The 23438-nt window shown below is 37.2% G+C and overlaps 1 protein-coding gene and 1 long non-coding RNA gene across 3 annotated transcripts; both read left to right on the forward strand.

The window, feature by feature from the left end:
* The first annotated feature begins 293 nt into the window (after positions 1-293).
* Positions 294-13711, forward strand: LOC120572459 (E3 ubiquitin-protein ligase TRIM21-like). 2 transcript variants are annotated; one of them, XM_039821777.1, is made up of 14 exons: positions 294-356; positions 1973-2213; positions 3249-3463; positions 3681-3753; positions 3841-3932; positions 4053-4140; positions 4238-4326; positions 4588-4719; positions 7290-7385; positions 7466-7569; positions 7676-7784; positions 7991-8129; positions 8237-8263; positions 11752-13711. In XM_039821777.1, the coding sequence occupies exons 1-14, from the start codon at positions 312-314 to the stop codon at positions 12294-12296; spliced, it is 1995 nt and encodes a 664-aa protein (XP_039677711.1). In that variant the 5' UTR covers positions 294-311; the 3' UTR covers positions 12297-13711. The 2 variants fall into 2 exon arrangements, with proteins under 2 accessions (XP_039677711.1, XP_039677712.1); XM_039821778.1 differs by lacking the exon at positions 294-356 and adding an exon at positions 1399-1844 and having other exon boundaries at positions 11752-13710.
* Positions 13712-17392: 3681 nt separating this feature from the next.
* Positions 17393-20198, forward strand: LOC120572464. Its single transcript, XR_005641452.1, has 3 exons — positions 17393-17663; positions 18686-18854; positions 19435-20198. It is a non-coding gene; the product is annotated as an uncharacterized LOC120572464 (long non-coding RNA).
* The last annotated feature ends 3240 nt before the right edge of the window (positions 20199-23438 follow it).

Raw genomic sequence — 23438 nt, forward strand, 5'->3', positions numbered from 1 at the left:
CTCAAATTATTTGGTATACTGTATGCAGTCCCAGTAGTACGGCTTATTGGGCTACTACCTTTTTAGTCAGTGCACAGGGAAAATCAAGATTCCTTGTCCACCTTTTTTAAACTATACATTATTGTGATTTTTTTTTTTAAATCATACAGTATGTAAGCTCAACACACATAGATGAGTGTTGCTTAATAACACGACATTTTGTGTAGCAAAAGTCGCGCGTGGGGCGATTAAAGGAAAAGCTTTAGGATTGTTTAGGCTGAATCGAAACTGAAAGTTGAGGATGAATGAACGGATGGAAATACTGACGGGAAATGAAAGACAGATCACTCAGAGGAGCATCGAGATTAGAGCGCAAGGTAAGCTGCTGCTCGACAGCTTTCTTCTTTTAACTTTAAAGCACCTGGCGATGTTTAATTGAGTTATGATGCAACATGAAAAAAAATCATAACACGCTATATGCTCAGTATTCCTGTTTGGTAAAAACATAATGCCATGTTGAAAAGGGAAATGGGCCTAATATTAAAATCCGTTTATGCCTCAAAGGAATTTGACTTTAAGACGTTTTTATAAAAGTTATTAGAGGGCATTTATTTTATTATTCAAACATAAATGTTGGTCAAAAAGAGCGATTTCAGACGTGTGTCCCATAAAGTCTAAAGTTATCCAGGTTGTATAACACTCAGTAGTGCAAATAAGATGACAGATAGTGACTCACACGTTAAAACAGGCAGCTAAATGCAACTAAACTGGACTGTGGTAAACCACAGGTTTCAGGGTGTGTACAAAATACACGGAACATAATGATTGTGTGTGAAGTAGTTTAATTGTTTAATGGGCTTTAATGCTGTCAGAGTGATATCAATAACGTTTCTTATGATGAAAGTTATATTAAGCTCGTGTTCTGCTGTCAAGAGTTAGTATTAGCTGATTCTAGTCCAAAGTCGACTTAGTATCAATGCCGAAAACAGTTTCTGATTGGTTTAAAGCGATGCTATGTGTGCGTTGCCAAACTTTGTGCCAACTTATCTAACACAGATAGGCCTAGTAATTGTTGACAATTAGTAGCCTATATAGGAAATATGTATATAAAAACTTTTTCACATTGTATTGTATACATAATTATCCCAAATATCTATGCCACTTTTGGTTTATCTTTTTTTTCTGTACGTTTTTTCAATTCATCTGTATCTTGTGCCTATCTGTTCTTCTTCTTGTGCTTCTGCAGTGCAACATGTCCCTTCCTGGGATCAATATAGTTTGATCTTATCTCATCTTATTTCAAGATTTTCTCCCATCAGTTAAACTTGATTTAATCCCATTTCAAAAACGCCTCTTAATGACACTGACAACGTTTTTTTTTTAGAGAGGTTATCCACATTGACACCTAACTTTCTTCAGTAAAAATTCATACTATTCCTTATTTGTTTCCTGGTTGTGTCTGGCTGTGTGTGATAAAGTGATACTCTAGAGTATTGTACATACTGCACAGTACTCTAGAGTACCACTAGAGGACGTCTAAACACTGTCTAATCTCAGTCCTACACATCCAGGTTGCAAACACCACAGACAAATAAATAACCACTGATATGAAAGAAATGAATTGACTTAGACAGACATTCGACAGTAGATGTAACAAAAAAGGTACGGGTGATTTATCACTTAAGCATTAAATGTTTCAAATTGGGTTTTATTTCTTATCAAAATGTACCTCCGTGGGAATTATTCTTTGAGACAGATGTCAAAACAGAGTATGTTCACACCCAAATATGTGTACTTACTTTCTTTCTAAAGACAAACGGTTATCTGCTGACATGATGCACCAAAAGAGTCTCTGATGGACACTGGTAAAAAAATATTTCTGCCACAAAAAACAAATACTATTGTGGCAAAAAGAAATCTGTTACATAATCGAAGAATGCGTGAAAAAGAAACCCATCTTTGACGGATAAAAATGTACATTTAACTTCTACAGGTACTCAACGCATCAGACATGAGCCTCCAGGTTTGCAACTGCTGTGGCTGGTCCAAATCTACGACCTACCATGGCCTGAGAACCCACCAGGGGAAGATGGGATGCACGCCGAGGGGAATGAGTATCCCTGAAAGTGACCAATTCAGATTTAACAGTTACATTCCTACATTGACCTTCATGGAACCTCCAATCAAAGTAGAAGATCCTTTGATGAATATCGTCACCTCTTCTTACAAGTCTGGTGAGTGGGACACAAGTGATTCTTCTTTGAATTCATCTATGGCCCTTAGTTACCTACTATCTTCATCACCAGTGTCTCTAATTTACCTGCTTCAAATGGGCAAATGTAGGAAATACGAGTCGCAAAAGAATCCGTAAAAGAGTGGGCCAACAAAAAACAATTAAAAGAAATTTCTGCTCTGCAATGACAATCTTTTTTGTTGGACAGCCACTGGATTCAAGAAACCCTGAAAGGAAATGTAGTCATTACTTTCACTCTCGCCCTATCAGTGTTAAAGGTCCCATGGCATGAAAATTTCACTTTATGAGGTTTTTAACATTAATATGTGTTCCCCCAGCATGCCCATGGTCCCCCAGTGGCTAGAAATGGCGATAAGTGTAAACCGAGCCCTGTGTATCCTGCTCTGCCTTTGACAAAATGAAAGCTCAGATGGGCCGATCTGGAATCTTCTCCTTATGAGGTCATAAGGAGCAAGATTACCTCCCCTTTCTCTGCTTTACCCACCCAGAGAATTTGGCCCACCCATGAGAGAGAGAGACATCATGGCTTTCAAACGAGCAAAGTGGCAGTTGGTCAAGGCCAAACCCCCACCCTCCACCTTGCCCTCCCCCCCCCCCTCTCTTCCTCAGTAGCTCCAGACATAGAAATGGCACATACTAAGGAAAGCTCATTGTGGGACTGGCTCTAGCAGCTGTAATTCTGCACCAAGGCTGAATTTCGGGAAAAAGGCTTCAAATACGGTATTAGGAGACCACTAAGGTCTATATAAAAGCATCCAAAGAGCACCATGTCATGGGACCTTTAACTCCATTTAACTTCACAGTACAATGAACCACACATTGGGTTTCCCCATTTTCTCCTAAATACTGAATATAACATGGCTGTGTTTTTGCAGCTTTAAATACAGCATTTACCTTGAAAAAGGAAGAGTTTTCTTATTTTTATTTAAGGAAATATGTTTTTTCTCCGAAAGAGATATTTGGTAGGCTTTATGTAGTAATGTGGAAATTGATTCTTCAATACTGTCTTAAACAGACTTTTCATCAGACATGAGCCTCCAGGTTTGCCACTGTGGTTGGTCCAAAATGACGTCTTACCATGGACTGAGAACTCACCAGGGGACGATGGGATGCACGCCGAAGGGAATGAGGATCCAAGAGAGCGAACAGTACCGCTGGGGAAATCACTGGGAAGGATCTCCTCCAAAGGACAGTGGACCATTTAACTGGATTACTCCAGTCAAGAAGGAGGTATATGCAAGCAAAAAATTGGATTATCAATTGAGGACAAAGCTTGTTTATAAGTTATCTGTTATATAAAAACAAAAAATCTGTATGGATAATAGAGTTACAGGATAATTGAATTCAAGACAGCAAGGTTGATAAACACAGATGAGAGTGGCATGGAATGTTGAAGGAATAAATGAATGTAACAGTATACAATCTTGTTTCCCGCCTCTCTCGGAAGGTTACGTTTTCAAACCTCACCACCCCAAAGATGTCTGCAGACACAGAAACTGCACTAAAGATGCTCAAATCAAGTATGCATTTTAATCATAGTTTATTCATCACTGGGAGTTACACAATGCAACTGTGTTTAACAGTTACCCCGTCCTCTTTCCCTACAGTGATGGAAAATGAACAGCAATCTCTGCAAACGGTCACATACTCAGACCAAACTCATCGAGCGCTTGATTTCGCCAGTGGTGCACAGGTACAGGTAAGAGATTTATGTAAAAACAGGTTGATGTGCAATGGAAATATTGAGTGATCAGGAAAAGTTAACAATGTGTTGTTGAGTAAGACCCATAAAATCTCATCTTCCACTTTTCTCTGACAGCCTTTGCTGATGCCGGTGTCTAAGATCCTCAGCACCCAAGCAAATCCCACAGCCGCAGAAGTCACAGCGAAGCAGACCAACAAATCACGTATGCTCCATCACTGTAATTCATTCAGAACTGGAACAACGTATAGAGACATTTCAAAGTAACTTTGTTTGACGCTCACCGACTTCTTTCTCTGCAGTGTTTGAAACTCCACAGCACTTCAGCACAACACATCAAACCACCACCAACGCTCGTCGAGCGCTTGATTTCTCCACCAGCGCGCAGCAGGTACAGCAGATTCTCGACTTATTTCCATGTCGCGCTGGAGAGCACATCCAGTTTCATCCTGTGAATCGCTTCTTTTGTACAGATCCATTTGCATAGAACTAGTTTTTAGCTGTTGGATTATAATTTTATAGAATTGTGTATTGTAACCATGCACCATTTTCAAATATAGTTTCCTTAATAGATCCATTGCAGACTGAGAAGGTTTTTTTTTATTATTATTATCATTTGGTCCAGCTTGCATTGAGTGCTTTCATCCTTCAGGTGGGGCAACTGGTCTGGGGTCTTCCAACAACCACAGTTCAGGAAACAGCAGTCCCACCAAATGACACAGAAAAGGAGAAGGAGAGAGAGAAGGAGAGGGAGATAGAGAGGGAGGCTCAAAAACTGCAAAAGGTACTGAACTTCTACTAACAGAGTGTATTGTTATTAGCCAAAACTAGCGGTGTGGCTGAAGGGATGCAATGTCAGTCTGTTGGTCCACACCACTCATGAATCTCCATGAAATTTGGTCGAGATATTTATGGTACCGCCAATGGCGGAACCCATAGACTATCAGTCTGAGGATGATTTTGCTCTGTGGGCAACATATAACGTATATCAGGGCTAAGACCCTCTCTTCCGTGCGCCGGTCATTGTTTATAGTCTGATTAGCAACTTCAAACACACAAATGGAGTTGAGAGACGACTTCCACGACCACACTGTTGCACAAATAAATAAATAAATGTTTAACTAATAGAACCTAAATTATCGTCAGGCGATAGCCGATGAGTTCTGTGATTGCATTCCGCTCAAATGTGATTGGTCAATACTGCTTGGACCATAAATGGACTAAAAACAGAAAACCAGAACACTTTAGATACCAAAATCCTGCCCCGTTGCCTACAGATTCTGCATTCATATGCATATATCTGTTTTTAGAGTGCATGGTCCCCAGAAGACAAATCTTACTGATTTGGGTGATCCTCTGACTTTTTATTTAGCATCACCATGAGATTAAATGTTTCCCTCGTTTGGTGAAATGGCTCAACATCTATTAAATAGATTGGCAGAAAAATGTGTACAGAAATTCATGGTTACCCGATGTTGTATCCTAGTGCCTGATTCCTGATTTGTTTTCTTTAGTCCACCAGCAGGTTGACATATGTTGTTTTCAGTGAGAAGTGGCGTACGGATGAAACGTAGGACATGAGTACAAAAATAAATATTCTGATTTATAAAATCTTGTGCACGCACATCCTACGGTTTCCCTTTATAAATCACAATTTGCTCCACTCAACTCTGCATCAGCCAATCTGCTTGCTGCCCCCTCAAAGCGAGGTAGAACTAATCACTCAACGAAATCCCGACAGTTTGCTGACAGCTGGACGGCCAAAAACCTACGCATCTTCCGACGAAGGCTAAAAACACATCTCTTCCGACTTCACCTCGGATAAAAAAAAATTATATATATATATATATATATATATATATATATATATATATATATATATATATATATATATATATATATATATTTTTTTTTTTTTTTTTTTTCTTTGTAGTTTTGCTTATTTAAAGCTAATGTACTTGCACTTACTACTTGTTGTCTGGAGTTTGCACCTTTAAGGTTAAAAGCACTTAATTGGAAGTTGTTTTGGATAAAAGCGTGACGCTTTAAAAAAATTTTGTAAATGTGGCACAGCTTTGGCAGCTTCATGTCACACCCATTTTTGCTTATAAATAGTCAGTGAAACGCCCCTGATTAATATTTATTCATACCGACATGCGCAGAGAGGAAAACAAAGAAAAGGAATTTCACTCAATGTGAAGTTGTAGTTCTTTTTGGAGAGGATGAAAAGAGGATAAGATGTTTGGAGGGCACAGTGTGCGTATTACTAATGGCAAAAAAGCTGTAGAGTGGCAACATGTTGCAGTTGATGCCACAAATTTAAAAATAAATGATCCAATATTAAAGTTGATGCAGAAAAAGCGCCTAGCACTACATTGAAAAAGTGTTTTAGCCACGGGACACCGGAGCTGACCCCTCTTAAAGTGGGACGGGCATGGCGTGGTTTCTCTGAGCGCTGCTCTCTGTAAAGCTGGGCTCACAACAGCACAGAGATCCAACAGGACAGCTCAAGAAAGTCGAAACCGGCTCTTAGGCCACTCGTCCTCGTTTGTCAGCAAGTCTTCTTGCTGTCTGTCTCCATTTGCTACATCTTCCAACAGTGCAAAACCAGGCATTGGGCATCATTAGGCATGGTGATGGCATGCCATTTTATACCCATCCATTTGATTGTATCTAAAAAGCTAAAGGTGTCGGAATTCATCTTCTGCGCAAGGAACACGTAATTAGTAAAACTTTATTTCTATTGCGCCTTTCACAATGGTTAAAACATGTTTTAGACCTACAATAAAAACAAACATTTAAAACAAAAATAAAACGATTTGAAGACATAAAAATAAACACTGTATAAAACACTATTATACTGTATATGATGACCACATTAAAACGACGTGCTCCACCAGACGGAGGTATCGAAAACAACATCTGCGTAAACATTAGGCCTATTTGTCCTGTTTATCGTATTATCTACGAGAATAAATTCCATAACATGCCAATATAATTAGGCTACAGAACATGAGTTTTTTTTTTTGCAAATATATCTTCATTTTAATTTACGATAGTATCTTGTTTTTTGTGTCTGTTTTTCACCGCAGATTGATTAAACAGGTGTTTGTGTAGGATATTAATTGTAAGAATGCCTTTGTGAATTCTTCACATCATCAATGAGAGGCAATATTTTGATTTATTTTACACAATGGTCTCAGTTTCACGTGTTTCATCCATATGCCATCCGTTTCTGTGCGTACGCCTGGGTCAGAGAGAGAGCGTTAATGCTGTTACTGTACTTGTGTGTGTACATGCAAGTGGTCACTACAATGTGTGCATACCAATAAGTACTTTTTCTCTTCATTCAAGGCGAGGCAAGACAGGATGAGGGCTGATTTACAGCTGGAAATTCAGACAAGAGAACAAAAGATGGCTGAAGTCACATCATGTGTAAAAACCTGCAAGGTGAGCAGCAGCAGATTATTTACTTTTTGAGTTTTGATTAATGTTTCTTTAACATCCTGACTATCCGCTACTCTTTTCAGGGCAGCTTGGATGCTGAATGGCTGGAGATCAACAACGTGTTTTCAGAGGTGATGAGAGTCGTGGAGGACACACGGCAGAAAGCGCTTCAACCTCTGGAGAAGAGGTCAGTCATGTGTGGCTCAGAATATTAACCAGTAATATACGATATGAACACCACAGTTAGGTGAATAAATCTAACTGATGCCTGATGTACTGTATGCTATTTTAAGGAGAAAGAGAGTGAAGAGAGAGGCACAAGATCTAGTCCAGAAGCTGCAAAATGAAATTGACAAACTCAAAAAGACCATTGATGAGTTGGACAAAAAGCCAGACTTGCAGGTGGGAAATCCAAGCTTTTGGCCTTTTTTTAAATCTGAGCAAGTCATCATGCTTTTATTCTGCTAAATGTCAGTATCTGAGGACAATATCCAGATAGGGGGAAGCTAAACCAATATTCACTCTCTGCTCAAGTATTTTTCCACCCGTTTTGTATTTCTGATTCATTAAAATGATTTTGTACTGATTGAAGGACATTTCTCACACAGGTTTCTCCAGACCTGAATAAATATCGAGATTGGAAAAATGTGACTGTTGACACTTCATTCTGCTTCGGGTCGCTAAGAACTACAACATCAAACATGATGGAAGAAATTCACCGGAAACTGGAAAAACTCTCGTCTGTTGGTGAGTACGCCTTAAGTTTATCAAGGTTTGTATATTAAAGTTTAAGTTAATTCATGTCTGTATTTAATTCATAGTCAATTGTTTGAATACAATTTCTCTTTCCACAGAACTCAAGAGGATTCCCACATTTGCAGGTGTGTGACTCAAAACATTAAAATGTTGACTTATTAAACAGGAAGACATTTTGGTTAGGGAACAATAGTGGTTACGGTTTAAAAGAAAACAGCTTTCTTTTAAACTGTAAAAATAAAAAATGATATATATATATATATATATAAAAGCCTTTGTAGGTTACATGGCTCGCTCGTGATAATAAAGAATATCAGCTGGTTTCAACTGTGACAGGTTTTCTTCAGTGGTGTGTCCTAATTGGGTAATTGGGACAACAGGTGGGAGATAATGAGAGTCATGCAGGGAGTACTTCCCAAAGATCTCACGAATTAAACTAAAAAACTCCAAGAAAAAAGTTAAATAAGGCTAAACATGATTATATGCTGATTAAACTAGCATTTCAATAAATCCACAAAAAAAGGTCTGAAATCCATTTCTTTATTTAGGATACACTGTTGCATTACTTTCTGAAAATCTGAAAGAAGTGTGCACAACACTACCATTCCTTTCATCCTCCCCATTAAAAATGAAATATACCGGGCAGTTACAAAGATGAAGGCAAATATGTGATACAACAGACTTTGAGATAGAGGCCGATAGTCCTCCCATTGACTCAAAGATAGAGCCAATAAATAACATGATATCAATGGATTATAAAAAAAGCCTGACAAATCAACTGTAGTGGTTGATTACATAAGACTCAAACATGTGAATCTATCTGTATGTAACACAGTACAGCACACAAACAAATACATTAATTATTCATTCCAAATGGACTTTTTTTTTAAAAGTGACCCCAATTTAGGAATAAATTTCTCCCTCATGTCTTATTGATGAGCCCCAACCATAAAATAAATATTAGCACAAAGTTATCTTTCAGCACACAGAGGAGATGTATGTGGCTAAAGAAGCTCAGCAGGCACCTTTAAGTACCTCCAATGTCTTTGAAACAACATTTCATGATTTCTGAAGGACATAGAATCTGACAAATTTCTGTAACGCCACCTTTGCAGGTACATCGTCTTGATGCACATAGAGATGCCTTAAAGGAACACGCCGACTTATTGGGACTTTAGCTTATTCACCGTAACCCCCAGAGTTAGACAAGTCCATACATACCCTTCTCATCTCCGTGCGTGCTGTAACGCTGTCTGACGGCTCCAGCATTAGCTTAGCCTAGCACAGATCCTGCTGGTGAATGGTTCCAGTAATCCTACTGCTCCAAATTGTGACAAAAGTGACAAAATAACGCCAACATGTTCCTATTTACATGTTCTGATTTGTAGAGTCACAGCGTGTACACAAAACAACGTAACATGAGACACAGCCATCTTCTAACCGTAAACAAACTATATTCTCAGACAAGATTGCTGAGCATATCACTCCGCCAAAGTACTATATTCCTCCGCCTAAGAATATAGTTCCCGGTTTGTTTACGGTTAGAAGATGGCTGTGTCTCATGTTACATTGTTTTTTGTACACGCTGTGACTCTACAAATCACAACATGTAAATAGGAACATTATTCTCCATTATTTGGAGCAATAGGATTACTGGAACCATTCACCTGCCTGTTCTGTGCTGGCCTGATGCCGCTGGAGCCATCAGACAGCCTAACAGCATGCACAGAGATGAGAAGGGTATGTATCGACTTGTCTAACTCTGGGGGTTATGGTGAATAAGCTAAATTCCCAATAAGTCGGCGTGTTCCTTTAAGGACAGAATCTCTGAACACAAATATGCAATAAAAAGCTAAATGTATATGCACGTAACAGTAATGATTGTCTACAAAGAAATGAGGGTTTTGAAATGGTCAAACCAACTGCTATATTAGGGATATGAGCACACTCTGTCGAAATAAATTATAATTACTGATGTGCAAATCGGTCGTCCGGTCACACAGACCTCTGTAGTGAATTTGCAGCCATAACCCCACAAAAGGCCAAAATAGCCAAGTTGGCTCTCTTTCTCTTCATTCTTCTCCTCCTCAGCACCTGCTCATTAATGTTATGGCTGCCATTACACAAACATTTTGAAATAAAAGTGAAAATGCTTACTTCCTCCATAACCTCCCTAACTTTAGTGCAACAGCGTGCTGCGTTTGATGTAATTTTTCCGTTTCTATTGCGCATGCGGGTCAGTTCGAAACCGCACAACAGTTCACACTGGAATCTGATATAGGCCACATTTTAAAAGGTAATGTGAACAGCCAAATAAAAAATCGGATCTGAGCAAAAAATCTGAATTAGGCATTAACACTTGCAGTGTGAACGTAACCTATGTGTAGCAGTGAGGAAGGCAGCACTAGGAGAGACAAAGTCTGTGACTCCTACCAGGCAGACACATTGACGTCTCCTATCTATATCACATTATATGTCCCCATAATTCAATAAAAAAACAGATTTTTGACACAACAACTCCTCCAGAGAGAGACTGGTCGGATTTTCAAACGTAATGCAAACCTAAATCAAGAAATCTATTTCCTTTATTGTGAAACATTTATTTCAATACAAGTCTTACTGTATAGCAGCTTATGTTTTTATTTGAGTAAATGATCATGTTTACCCTAATTTAACTTCCACAGAGTTTTAGTTGTTTGGTTTGTGAAATATTTGGGAAGTACTCCTGGAATGACTCTCATTATCTTCCACCTGTTGTCCTAATTACCCAATTAGGCGACACCCCCTGAGTGCATGCATAAAGCAGTCAGGCTCAGGTGTTGTCTCTTCATTTGCCACCCTGAAGAAGACCCACATGTTAAAACTTGCCTTTTAAAATTGTCATGAACAAGCAACGTAACCCTTTAAAGGGATTTAAAAATGTTTTTAATACAAATACTCTCGCTCCTTTACGCGCATGTGCCTGAAGTTTTTCCTCTTTTGCACGTTTGAAGAATTTTAATTATTTTTCTTCAAGAGCACCAACATTTGAGTGCATTTCAAGTTTAATCCCAATGAGCACGTCATTATGTTTTGGACCACATTGACACATAGTTGTAAACGGGCAACAAGTCGGACAATTTCTTTACCAAACCAATAAACATGTTTCTTTAGGGCATTTTTCCGGAAACGACTGATTCTGTGGTTTTTCTTGGGAGCAACTTATCACAAAGCTGTGATATGCTTTCACAAAATGATACGTTTCTACATATAGAATATAAATATTGTGTGTATGTTTTGATTGTGTTATAAAAATTGCTTAAAGAAATATACCTTCCTAGCCTGGCTGACACCACATTTGCCGGAAGTTCGTCAGGGTTTACCCAGGCTAATACCTTCCAATACCAAATTATCAATATTTCACCTTCACTACCCCACTAAAAACTTCTATCACAGAAGAATGATGGACATTTTCTACACTAGTCGAGGCTCAGTTGAATCTAAAGACTGCTGTAGTTGAATAATTGAAACAAAAATTCTTAGGCCTCAACATACAGTATGTGTAGTATTACAGTTTCACCCAAATGAAGTGCATCATCATTCTATTTCCAATTATTTTTTTCCTCCACTGCAGTGGATGTAAAGCTGGATCCAGCCTCTGCACACCGGTGCCTCGTTCTTTCCCCTGATTTGAAAACGGTGAGAGATGGAGGAAAGAACCAGATAGTTCCTGATACTCCACAGAGGTTTGACACGTTCGGCAGCATCCTGGGGCTCAACAGGTTGAACTCTGGGAAGTCGTACTGGGAGGTGGAGGTCAGCAACAAAACAGGGTGGGATCTGGGTTTGGCAAGACGTGATGCAAACCGCACGGGGAAACTCTCGCTGAAGCCAGATAACGGTTACTGGGTTACGGTACATTATGAAGATAAAAAGTACGCAGCCCTGACAGAACCGCCCACCAGCCTCTCACTGACGGAGAAGCCTCAGAAGGTGGGGGTGTTTGTGGATTATGATGAAGGTCTCGTGTCCTTTTACGATGTGACGGCTCGATCTCACATCTACTCCTTTACCGAGTGTTCGTTCAGCGGTGAGATTTCCCCATATTTCAGTCCACATCTTAAACAAAATGAGAAGAACTCTCATCCTCTGATTATCTCTCCTGTGAGGAAGCAGTAGTAGTTACTTAAAGTGCACGTGTTACCGGTGCACTGAAAGTTAGAATGCACCTCTTCGATAAGAAATGTTTGAGTTCAGGTGCACATGATGTTTCATGACACAACCAAAGGGTTTAGCCTAGTTACTGTATTCAAGGGGTTTAAAGGTTGTTTACCCGATTTTGTTCCTGTATTTGGTTGAGGTGGGGGGTGATTTATTTTATTTTCATTTTTTTTTTTTACTTTTTTGTACAAGACTGCAACTTATGATTATTTTGACGATTCATATGCTGATTATTTTCTCAATTATTCGGTTGTTTGGTTTGTAAACAATATAAATTAAAATTAGGCTATTCAAATGAAAATAAAGCCCTTTGTGACATTTGGAAGCTGGAACCATAATGTTTTTGCATGAAAAATGACAAACGAGTTGCCAAGTAATTTCCGGTCATTCAACTAATCAATGAATAAACTAATTGGGGGGAAAAAAATCAATTTGTGAAGTAATTTAAGTTGTCAAATAATTGTAGTGGATTAAAAATAGAATATTTTCCTCTGCAATGTAGTGGATGAAGTGTAGGAAAAGAAAATACTCAAATTATAAGTGTCTCAAATGTGTGCTTAAGTATAGTACTTGAGGCAATGTACTCAGTTACATTTAACCACTGGTATTTTTCTATACTTCATATAAGGTCAACATGTAAAAACATGTAAAAATTCTTTTCACTTCCTTCTTTACCTCTGTATCATGTTAAATGTTCAACCATTTGTGTATCATGTGGTTTCTGGTGTTCCTGATATGAAATGACTTCTGCTTATATGTCTCTCTTAATTTACCAGTTCACTGGTATTACAATATTTATTTGTAATTTTACAACACAAGGTTGCACAATGAAATTAAAGGTGTAGCTCCTTTACGCTACGCACACATAGAACAGACATACAGTCAAATAAAACAACAGGATATATAAAGTTACTTAAATATAATCCTTTTTTTCTTTTTCTTTTTTACATTTTTCAGTTTATTTTTCACGTTTTGGTAATAATAAAAGAATAAAACCTGTTTGATGTTGTACTTATTGATGTAACTGAAAGCCACACGTACTCTTCAGACCTGTTTCGTAAAAGAGCTACAAATCATTTCAAGTGTCCCATATCCAGAAACAATTAAAAAAGATTCAATAAACCTTTATTTACACTTAGCTGCATATATGCATCTCTGTTTGCCAGATCTGACAAATATGATTGCAATCCATCTTTGTCTTCATTCATTGCAGGACATGCTGGGCTTATTGTTCAAAAGAAAATGAGGTAACACTTTACTTGACAGTACCGACATAACCATGATATGACACTGTCATAACTATGATATGACACTGTCATGAATGTGTCCTTAAACCTGACTTTATGACTTATAAACAAGTCATAAACGTTTATGACTTCTGTCATTAAGTGTCATTCGGTTTTTGTCATGACAAGTTGACATTGTTGGGCTTGTCTTGATTATGACAACTTGACATTAATCAAAGTGATATTACCAGAAGTTGTCTTGGTCATGACAACTTGACATTAAATTTGTCTTGATTATGACACTTTGACATTAATCAAAGTGTCATTACCAGAAGTTGTCTTGGTCATGACAAGTTGACATTAAATTAGTTTGGGATGTCTTTGTAATGACAACTTGACATTAACCAGGATGACATTACCAGAGGATGTCTTTGTCATGACAACTTGACATAAACAGAAATTCACCTCTTTTTGTATTCGTGACATTTTGACCTAATGATTATTATAATTAGATGTGCAAGATTAGAGACCAATTCTAGCACTTTTTCAGATAGATGTCTGACAGGAAATTTCACAAAACTGGGTCTCATGACACTGTTATGACAGCGTAACTAATAAATATTTTGACCTCAAGTAGTGGTACCAATTGTATTTGTAATTAAGATGTCATTGATAGGACTTGCTGTCATGACAACATTATGACAGTGTAACTAATACACATTTGACCTCAAGTAAAGTGGTACCAATTGTATTTGTCATTAAGATATCATAGATAAGACTTGCTGTCATTACCACATTATGACAGTGTAACAAATACATTCTTTGACCTCAAGTAAAGTGGTAACATTTTTATTTGTCATTAAGATATATCTTAGATAAGACTTGCTGTCATTACCACATTATGACAGTGTAACAAATACATTCTTTGACCTCAAGTAAAGTGGTACCAATTGTATTTGTCATTAAGATATAATGGATAAGACTTGCTGTCATGACAACATTATGACAGTGTAACTAATACATATTTTGACCTCAAGTAAAGTGGTACCAATTGTATTTGTCATTAAGATATAATGGATAAGACTTGTTGTCATGACAACATTATGACAGTGTAACTAATACATATTTTGACCTCAAGTAAAGTGGTACCAATTGTATTTGTCATTAAGATATCATGGATAAGACTTGCTGTCATTACCACATTATGACAGTGTAACGAAAACATTCTTTGACCTCAAGTAAAGTGGTAACATTTGTGTTTGTCATTAAGATGTCATAGATAAGACTTGCTGTCATTACCACATTATGACAGTGTAACAAATATATTTTTTGACCTCAAGTAAAGTGGTATTAATATACACAGAAATATGGCATACATACAGATGGAGTCTCTCATGGCTCTCTCATACAACTGGAGTTTATGGTGAAGTAGCTAACTTAAAGAGGCTAATTTTTAGTGCATTCTTTCTACAGTTACAGGGAGAGATAAATAAGCACGCAAGTCTTAATGCCTCTAGATTACAACACTGTAGCTTAAATTATGGGAAAATTATACAATTTGAGAGATGTTTACATGCAGTTTATGCAATTATATTTAGGATAGTGTTAATGTTACTAAGGTTCCATACAACTTGAATAAGAAATGCATTGTTTGTATAAAGGTTGCCTATTAATATAAATGTGCTTTTGGTACATGAGAGGGATTTATATACGTTTGATACCTAAGAAGAAATGTAAGAACGGTTGTACAAACTGAATAGAGGTTTAGATATTTCAATAGGGGTTAACTGAAATATGACCTCATTTTATTTTCATTGTAGCCTAAGCATTTGATTTTATTACCGAATAGTAATTGAGAGAATTTTTTGGCCTTATCTACAGGTGGAGGAGGTGAAAAGGCTACGCAGGGGAGGCCCAGTCCACAGAGGGATATTGAATCACATCGATTCTTCACATCCCAGAGACTTCCAGGGTTTAGAGATTCCCAGTTCAGGATCGAGACTCTGAACGTAGATGGATTTCCCTTGATTCATTCTTCATGGTGGAAGGACAAACGGAAACCAAACTCATATGGGACCCAATGTTGAACATCTCTGAACTCTAGAATTGGTCTCTAATCTTGCACATCTAATTATAATAATCATTAGGTCAAAATGTCATGAATACAAAAGAGGTGAATTTCGTTTTATGTCAAGTTGTCATGACAAAGACATCCTCTGGTAATGTCATCCTGGTTAATGTCAAGTTGTCATTACAAAGACATCCCAAACTAATTTAATGTCAACTTGTCATGACCAAGACAACTTCTGGTAATGACACTTTGATTAATGTCAAAGTGTCATAATCAAGACAAATTTAATGTCAAGTTGTCATGACCAAGACAACTTCTGGTAATATCACTTTGATTAATGTCAAGTTGTCATAATCAAGACAAGCCCAACAATGTCAACTTGTCATGACAAAAACCGAATGACGCTTAATGACAGAAGTCATAAACGTTTATGACTTGTTTATAAGGTTTATGACACATTCATGACAGTGTAATGTCATAGTTATGACAGTGTCATATCATGGTTATGTCGGTACTGTCAAGTAAAGTGTAAATGAATACGGACAGATCGAATTCCTCTTGACCTTAAAACTCTGAATGAAAACACACTTTTTAAACTTCCTCTGCTGTTGCTTCACGAGCCAAAATGTGACTGTACAGTATGAGGGATTCTGAGGTCAATCAAGTAGACATTTGCTATAAAGGATCACAAGACAATAAGGTTGGGAACCACTGTCCTTTTGAGACAACAGATTGTAATATGTGTACCTGTCTAGGAAGCATTAATATACCTGGATGGTCAACTGATAATGTTGTCTTGCATATACTTAAAAGGGCCATGGCTCGTCTTACCAAGTCTCACCCACTGTGACACAAACACATATGAATTACATGTTAGCAATACTAGTAAACAATTGTTTTATCATCTTCAGTTAGAAGGAGTAAAGCTTACTTATACGTCTTGAAGAGGCAGATGCATTTACACCTTTAACATCTGCCTGGCTACAGTGTTTCTCAGACCACCTCCTTTTAACCTGTGTTGATGCTTCCTCTGTGCAATTTACACTTTTGTAAATAAAAAATAAATCTGATCTCAAGACACCCATCTCTACCAAGATGTTTCAAGTGTAAATGTGGTCCGGAGTCTCCTCATACACGTAGAACAAATTCTTTTATTGCAGGAAATGCTGGGCTTATTGCTCCAAATGGATACAGAGAGATTGAATGTCTCTTTGGGGAACTCTTTGTAGAGGCTATGGTGTATGTCTGCCTCTGTAAAATATTTATGTTTAATTTTTACCCTTCACCGGAGAGACAAAGGCGAGGCCATCAATCTGTTAATATCATCTTGAGGTTGGTCCATGAAGACCAAAACTTTGACTCAGACAAACAGGGTGACCATGAGATTAAAGGAGTAAAATAGTAAGATTGACTGGCTCACTTTTGTCTCAATTAATCTTATACCCAAACTGTCCAGCTGACCTGATGGGTCAGTGAAAGGAGAAGCCGGGTTGCTGTTTACACAATATCACTGTAACATTATTGCATTACTGCAAACAGTTGAAACTGCATGAAAAAGCACTTTTTAAACTTCCACTGTTGCTTCACACGCCAAAAGGTGACTGTACAGTATGAAGAATATTGGCGGGGAACACAGTAAAACAATCCATGCTGTGATCTTATGGTTTTGCCATTTGAAGATTGATCCACTACAACTGCTTTCTAACATCTTAATCAAGTAATGAAGAATTGATGTTTCTTCTCCTGTGTCATGCACAACTACAGAAATATATGTAGCATTTGGTTTGTGTTGGCACATTAGTTTATCCAGTATGATCATAGACATATATGAAAAGTTTACAGTATTGTAATTGGCTGTTAATCTCTTTGGGCTAAATTGATTGGTTGTGATCAAATGGTCACAAGACCAGAGGAGGTTTAAAAAGGGAGAAATATTGCTGCACTTCTATCAGAGACTTCATTTGGTATTGACCTCAAGCAGACCAACACAGCAACATTTATAATACACAGTCTGATTGATCAGAGCAGGTAAGAAAACCTCATATCTCACAAAAGCAATTGTTTATTAGTTTTATTATATTATAAGAATCAGTTTCTCTTCTTCTTATGGTTTACCTATTAGACTAGTCTCACATTGCCAGACCTATTTCTGGCTACAGCACTTAATAATTTGGGGATAGGAAGAACAAAAGGTCTGAGTTTAAAGCTCCGGCTGCAGCCACAGTGTCCATGCAAAGCGGAGATAGAGGAAGGGAATCAGGTGTTATCCCAATAATGCACATCTGGTGAGTCAAACTATATTAAATATAAGTTTAGTTATAGAGTACCTTTTTCTAGATCAGACATCACAAGGTGCTTAAGAATAAAAGACAAAAGCAGTGCAGAACGTAGTGACACAATATAAAAGTAATAAATACAACATACAGATGAAAATATGTGGAGGAACATACACTGTAAATAAATGAATGGTAAACAAAATAATCAAAGACATTGTTGAATCAAAATAAGTTAGGTAGAGAGACTTGCATCTATATGTCAATTTTGAGGGGGGGGGGTTCTTCTTTAAATGCAACCTTCCTTAAATGTGTGAGATTACTGAAATGTTTAAATATGAAGTTATATGGCAGTAAGCCAGAACATTTGTCTATAAAATATTAAAATGCTATCATCTTAAAGTGTTCATATTATGCTTTTTGGCTTTTCCCCTTTCCTTTATTGTGTTATATATCTTTTTTGTGCACATTATGTTTAGAAAGTGAAAAAGCCCAAAGTCCACACCAAAGGGACTTACCATCTCCAACAGAAAACACTGTTCACAAACTGCTCCAAACAGCTCTATTGTAGTCCAGCCTTTACTTCAGGGACAAACGTACATCACTTTGTAAAAAAAAAAAAAAAGCCAGTGTGACAATGCTGATTGATTCACCAGAGACTTTTAATTTTGCACTTTGTGGATGTTCATTTTAAATGCTGTATCTACAGCACCAATTACTGATTCATTTATATTGTTTTTAAACAACAAAACTCTCATTCTTTCTCTTTCTCTCCAGACGAGATGAACCTTGTTCTCCTGATCACCATCACGTTCACTCTTGCCCTTGTTCATGGGAACAATATGCCTTGTGTGTATAACCCTGACAACAATGCTTACAACAGATTTGTTTGGAAACACATCATTAAACAGCCCTTTAACAGAAACTCTAAGAGTGACTGGCAAATGTGAGTTAAAGGGTTAAAGCTACAGTTGGTAGCTTTTTTTAAAAATAAAAAATAAAAATAAAAAATGAGACAGATGATCTGTGAAAAAATCCTGTTCCTCTTTCTCTTCCTGCTGCTCCTTGTGGCATAAGGGAAACAACCAATCAGAGCTGCAGTGTCAATGACATCTCGTGAACTTCTTCACCTCAAATTTTTTCAGAAACATGTTTTAGTCTACGGTTTAGCTGTAAATTAAAAAGCTGCCATATTGAAGTGAAAACAGTTGAGCCAAAACCAAGCACCGCTGCGCAAACTTTTTTTCACTTTACAGCCAAATGGTAGCCTACACTAAAATGTTGATCAGCATTGCCTAGTTTGACCGTTTGACTGCAGTTCACCAGCTCTCATTGACACTACTTTAGAGACTCCTCGGCTATGATTGGTTGTTTTCCTTTGGCATGCTGAAAAATGCAAATGCCATTGTGCATTTAAGAGCAGTAGGTAGAAGCGGAGGGACATGATTTATTTATTTACTTCATTTACATGTTTCAGAGTGTCATAAAACTAGGTCTTACTATATCAATGCCATCTCATTATACAGGTACATAAGGAACCGTGGACTCTGCGGCAGACCTTACCAGTCCTTCTTCGAGCCCTGGGATCAAGGACATATTGTGCAGATCTGTCAAGGCTATGGCCGCCCACTGTTAAATCCTAGCGTAGGTAACTTATGCATCAGTCCCTATATGCTGCCAATTTATTATGTTGAGGTTGACAACAATTGCGTAGTTAAAAATTTATTTTATTACATGAATCATGTTATTGTGGCTTGTGATAGGATTGCAAACCAGTGCCTTCCTGTCCATTTTGAGAGCTACATCGGCCAAATCCCAGACATGAGTGCTAATCCCTGCATGTAAATGCTGCTTAGAATAGGCCACATTTTTGGAGGTTAGTAGACATTGGATTCCAGATGTCGGGCCCATTATTGGCCTGACATCTAAAACCTCTGTCGAGCCTAAACGACGCCTTTTTTGCTTACATAAGAAAACATTGGTATGTAATTTAAAGCTACATTATATTCTCTGTTACATATTTGTTTGTACCATGTTGTGGGATGAGCATGATTTAAAGAAACATGTGCCATGCAGGAACGGAAACATTACATTTCTAAATACCATGGAGGAGATGAGTTAGAGTATTATATTAAACACATTTTCAACTCATTTCCAGCTAAAGCTTCTTTCTTCTTTCAAAAACTTTCTTGAACCCTAATGGGTGCATTAAATGTTTGTATCCTTTTCTTTGATGAGTTCAATTCATAATGCCACTCTGTGTAATCCTCTTACTGTCAAACTAATGTTCCTCACATGTATATCTATGTACTTTCTCATTACTGTGAGATTTTTGTAAATCTGTATTCAAATCCTGTTTGTTTTGCTTGATGTATTGTCAAATAAATGGCTTAAAGGTCCAATATGTAACATTTCTAAACGTAACATGAACAAACTTGAATGGGAACACTCGTCCGTGAACAGATGCATTCCAATCAGCGACAGTGTTTAACAATAAAAACTACAACTCCCATAATTCCACGCAATTTCCCAACGTCTGTGTTTACAATCCAATTGTTTTGGCTGAGAGACCTAGCTGCAGAAAGTTACATATTGTACGTTTAAAGCGGCATTAATCAATATCTTTGTTTACATTGAATCATATGTACTATTGTGCTATATAGCCTACAGAACTTTTACACACCTCTGCAAATCAGAGTTTTCCATCTCTTTCAGCTCATTATCACATTATTCATTCAACCTTTGTTAACCTGGTAAATTCCATTGAGATTTCAAAATCTCTTTTCAAGTGATCACCTGGCCAAGATAGCAATACAGTGTTTTTTACAACATACATGCATACATTAAAACACATAAAACAAAACACATTGTTTTGGTTTTATGGCATATCTATGAACGGCAGAGAAAACCAAAAACTAGCTGAGAGTGGTATCAATTTTCTCATCTAACTCTCAGCAAGAAGGCAAATAAACATGTTCCCAAAATGTTAAACATTTTAACAACATAACAGCCTAAACATTTATTGGGTTTAAATGGTTGCAGTACTGATGTCTGTCACAAGATGGGGCCAATGATTAAACTCCACCATAAACAGGAGCCATCAGACTGAAGATCAGGGCAAAGAAAGTTCAATCCAACATCTGTGATTGTCACTCAGTAAAAAAAGCATCAGCAGCAGCTGTGTGGTTCAGTTGGTGTATGTGGGGTTCCACACGTCAACATTAAAGAACAGAATAACCCTTACCTTCATATATAAGAAAAACAATTGTCCAAAAGTTTGTGGACAGCCAAAGAGCCAATAAAGGTAGCACTTAGTGGTAGTAGCACTTAGTGGTGGCCACGGTGCAGCACATCCACAGACATCTCGTATTCACAAATTATTTAATCTTACAATACCTACTTTTTACTGTGCAGAACGTATAAGCTACTCACAGTTAGTGCTGCTTATAAGATAAAGCATTGTGTATTGTTACAGGCGCAGTGGAGATGCAGCCCTATTGTTTGTTTGTTTTTCTTAGATTTGACCTATTTTATTTTTTGTATCTTAATTCTTTTAAGAATTAAACAGATTAAATTCAATTGAATTTTTTTATAGTGTCAAATCAGAACAGGAGTTATCGAGTTACCCATGTGCAAGAATTTGGTGCGACAGTGATGAGGAAAAACTTCCAGATGTAGGCTATTAGACTTGTTGTTTTAGGGTTTTAAACATGTTTTATCTGTAAACCTGAAATATAAACATCTGCCTGCATATAAATGTATGAGAATACAAAAGCACTAAACCTGTCAAATTTCACAACATTGCTTCATATTATATATAGGCTGGAGACCATCTACAGTATCTCACAAAAGTGAGTACACCCCTCACATTTTAGTAAATATTTCATTATATATTTTAATGGGACAACACTGAAGAAATGACACTTTGCTACAATGTAAAGTATTACGTTTACAGCTTGTATAACAGTGTAAATATGCAGTCCCCTCAAAATAACTCAACATACAGCCATTAATGTCTAAACCACTGGCAACAAAAGTCAGTACACCACTATGTTAAATTCCCATAGAGGCAGGCAGATTTTTATTTTTAAAGGTTATTTCATGGATCCAGGATACTATGCATCCTGATAAAGTTCCCTTGGCCTCTTAATTATGGAATTAAAATAGCCCCACATCATCACATACTTCCATAGAATTTCCAAAATGTTGAGTTATTTTGAGGGGACTGCACATTTACACTGTTATACAAGCTGTAAACTTAATACTTTACATTGTAGCAAAGTGTCATTTCTTCAGTGTTGTCCCATTAAAAGATATAATGAAATATTTACTTAAATGTGAGGGGTGTACTCACTTTTGTGAGATACTGTATGTGTGACATAGTTTTGGAGACATTACTCTTTATAATAATTAAACTATTGAATATTCTTCCAGTATAAAATATTGCAATCCGCTTATTTTTTCCTAAGTAGGCTAAATGTTGTTGTATAACCAGCAGCAGACCAGTTATGTGTGACTTAGTTTTGGTGACGCTACTCAGTATAATGATGAACAATATATCTGTTGTAACATTTCTGTCAACTTTTCTCTGCTGTACAAAGACGTTCTGTTTGGTTTTTTATCATTTTTGCATTCTAGAACAAAAAACAATATTAAATCATCAATCTTTTTGTTATCTTGTCGAAATTTCACATTCTCAAAAGGAAATTATGTAAGGGAAAACTTCTAATTAAAATCTTTATGAATGAAATGCTAAAATATAAACAATTGTATGTTTTAGTTCTTTTTGTTGTTATCTATTTTACTCTCTCTTTCGTACATCTTAACCCCTGGTATATAATGTATATGTATTTTGGAATTTGTCATTGTACTTGTTTTGCAATAAAGACTTAAACCTTTTTTTTTTTATATTGAATAAAATATGAATATTTTTGTTGTGTCTGTCTTCGGTGTTGCACTTTGTAGACGGTCCCTGCGCACTCGTCTCACATAGAGACCGCTGGTGTTTGTCCAGGTCAGATGACCAGTCGTTTTGATGAAAATGAGGTTGTAGCTCGTTGTCTACCTTACCACGGTAGGAAAGAGACGTCGTTTGTATCTTAATAACGTGTCGCTGATGAGTTATTGATCTCGGAAGTTGGATGTCTGTGAATATCTTTCCATCTTTACCGGACTACCGGACTGCGGATGATCATATATCACGAGTTGCTGTGAAGTTTCTCCACAGAGCAGCTGCTGAGTTTTTTTTATAAAGTGCGCAACAAGGAAAGGCAGCTTCAACAGCGACGACTTGACTTCCTTTTAGTCTTCAAAGCTTCCTATAACGGAGCTATTACGTACTTGAACCACATTGGTGCTTTCTCCAGAAGTCATTCTGCCATAAATACATGCGTTATGATACTGTTGTTTATTTCAACCAATGGCGGACATTTCATTTCACTGTTGGGGAGGACAGAAGCTAACATAAAAAAAATAATCCTGATAATGCCCTGCATGTATGTAAGTGAACATAGAGAAATACCCTAATTAC

The sequence above is a fragment of the Perca fluviatilis genome, chromosome 14 (assembly GCF_010015445.1).
Source record: "Perca fluviatilis chromosome 14, GENO_Pfluv_1.0, whole genome shotgun sequence".
NCBI lineage: Eukaryota > Metazoa > Chordata > Actinopteri > Perciformes > Percidae > Perca > Perca fluviatilis.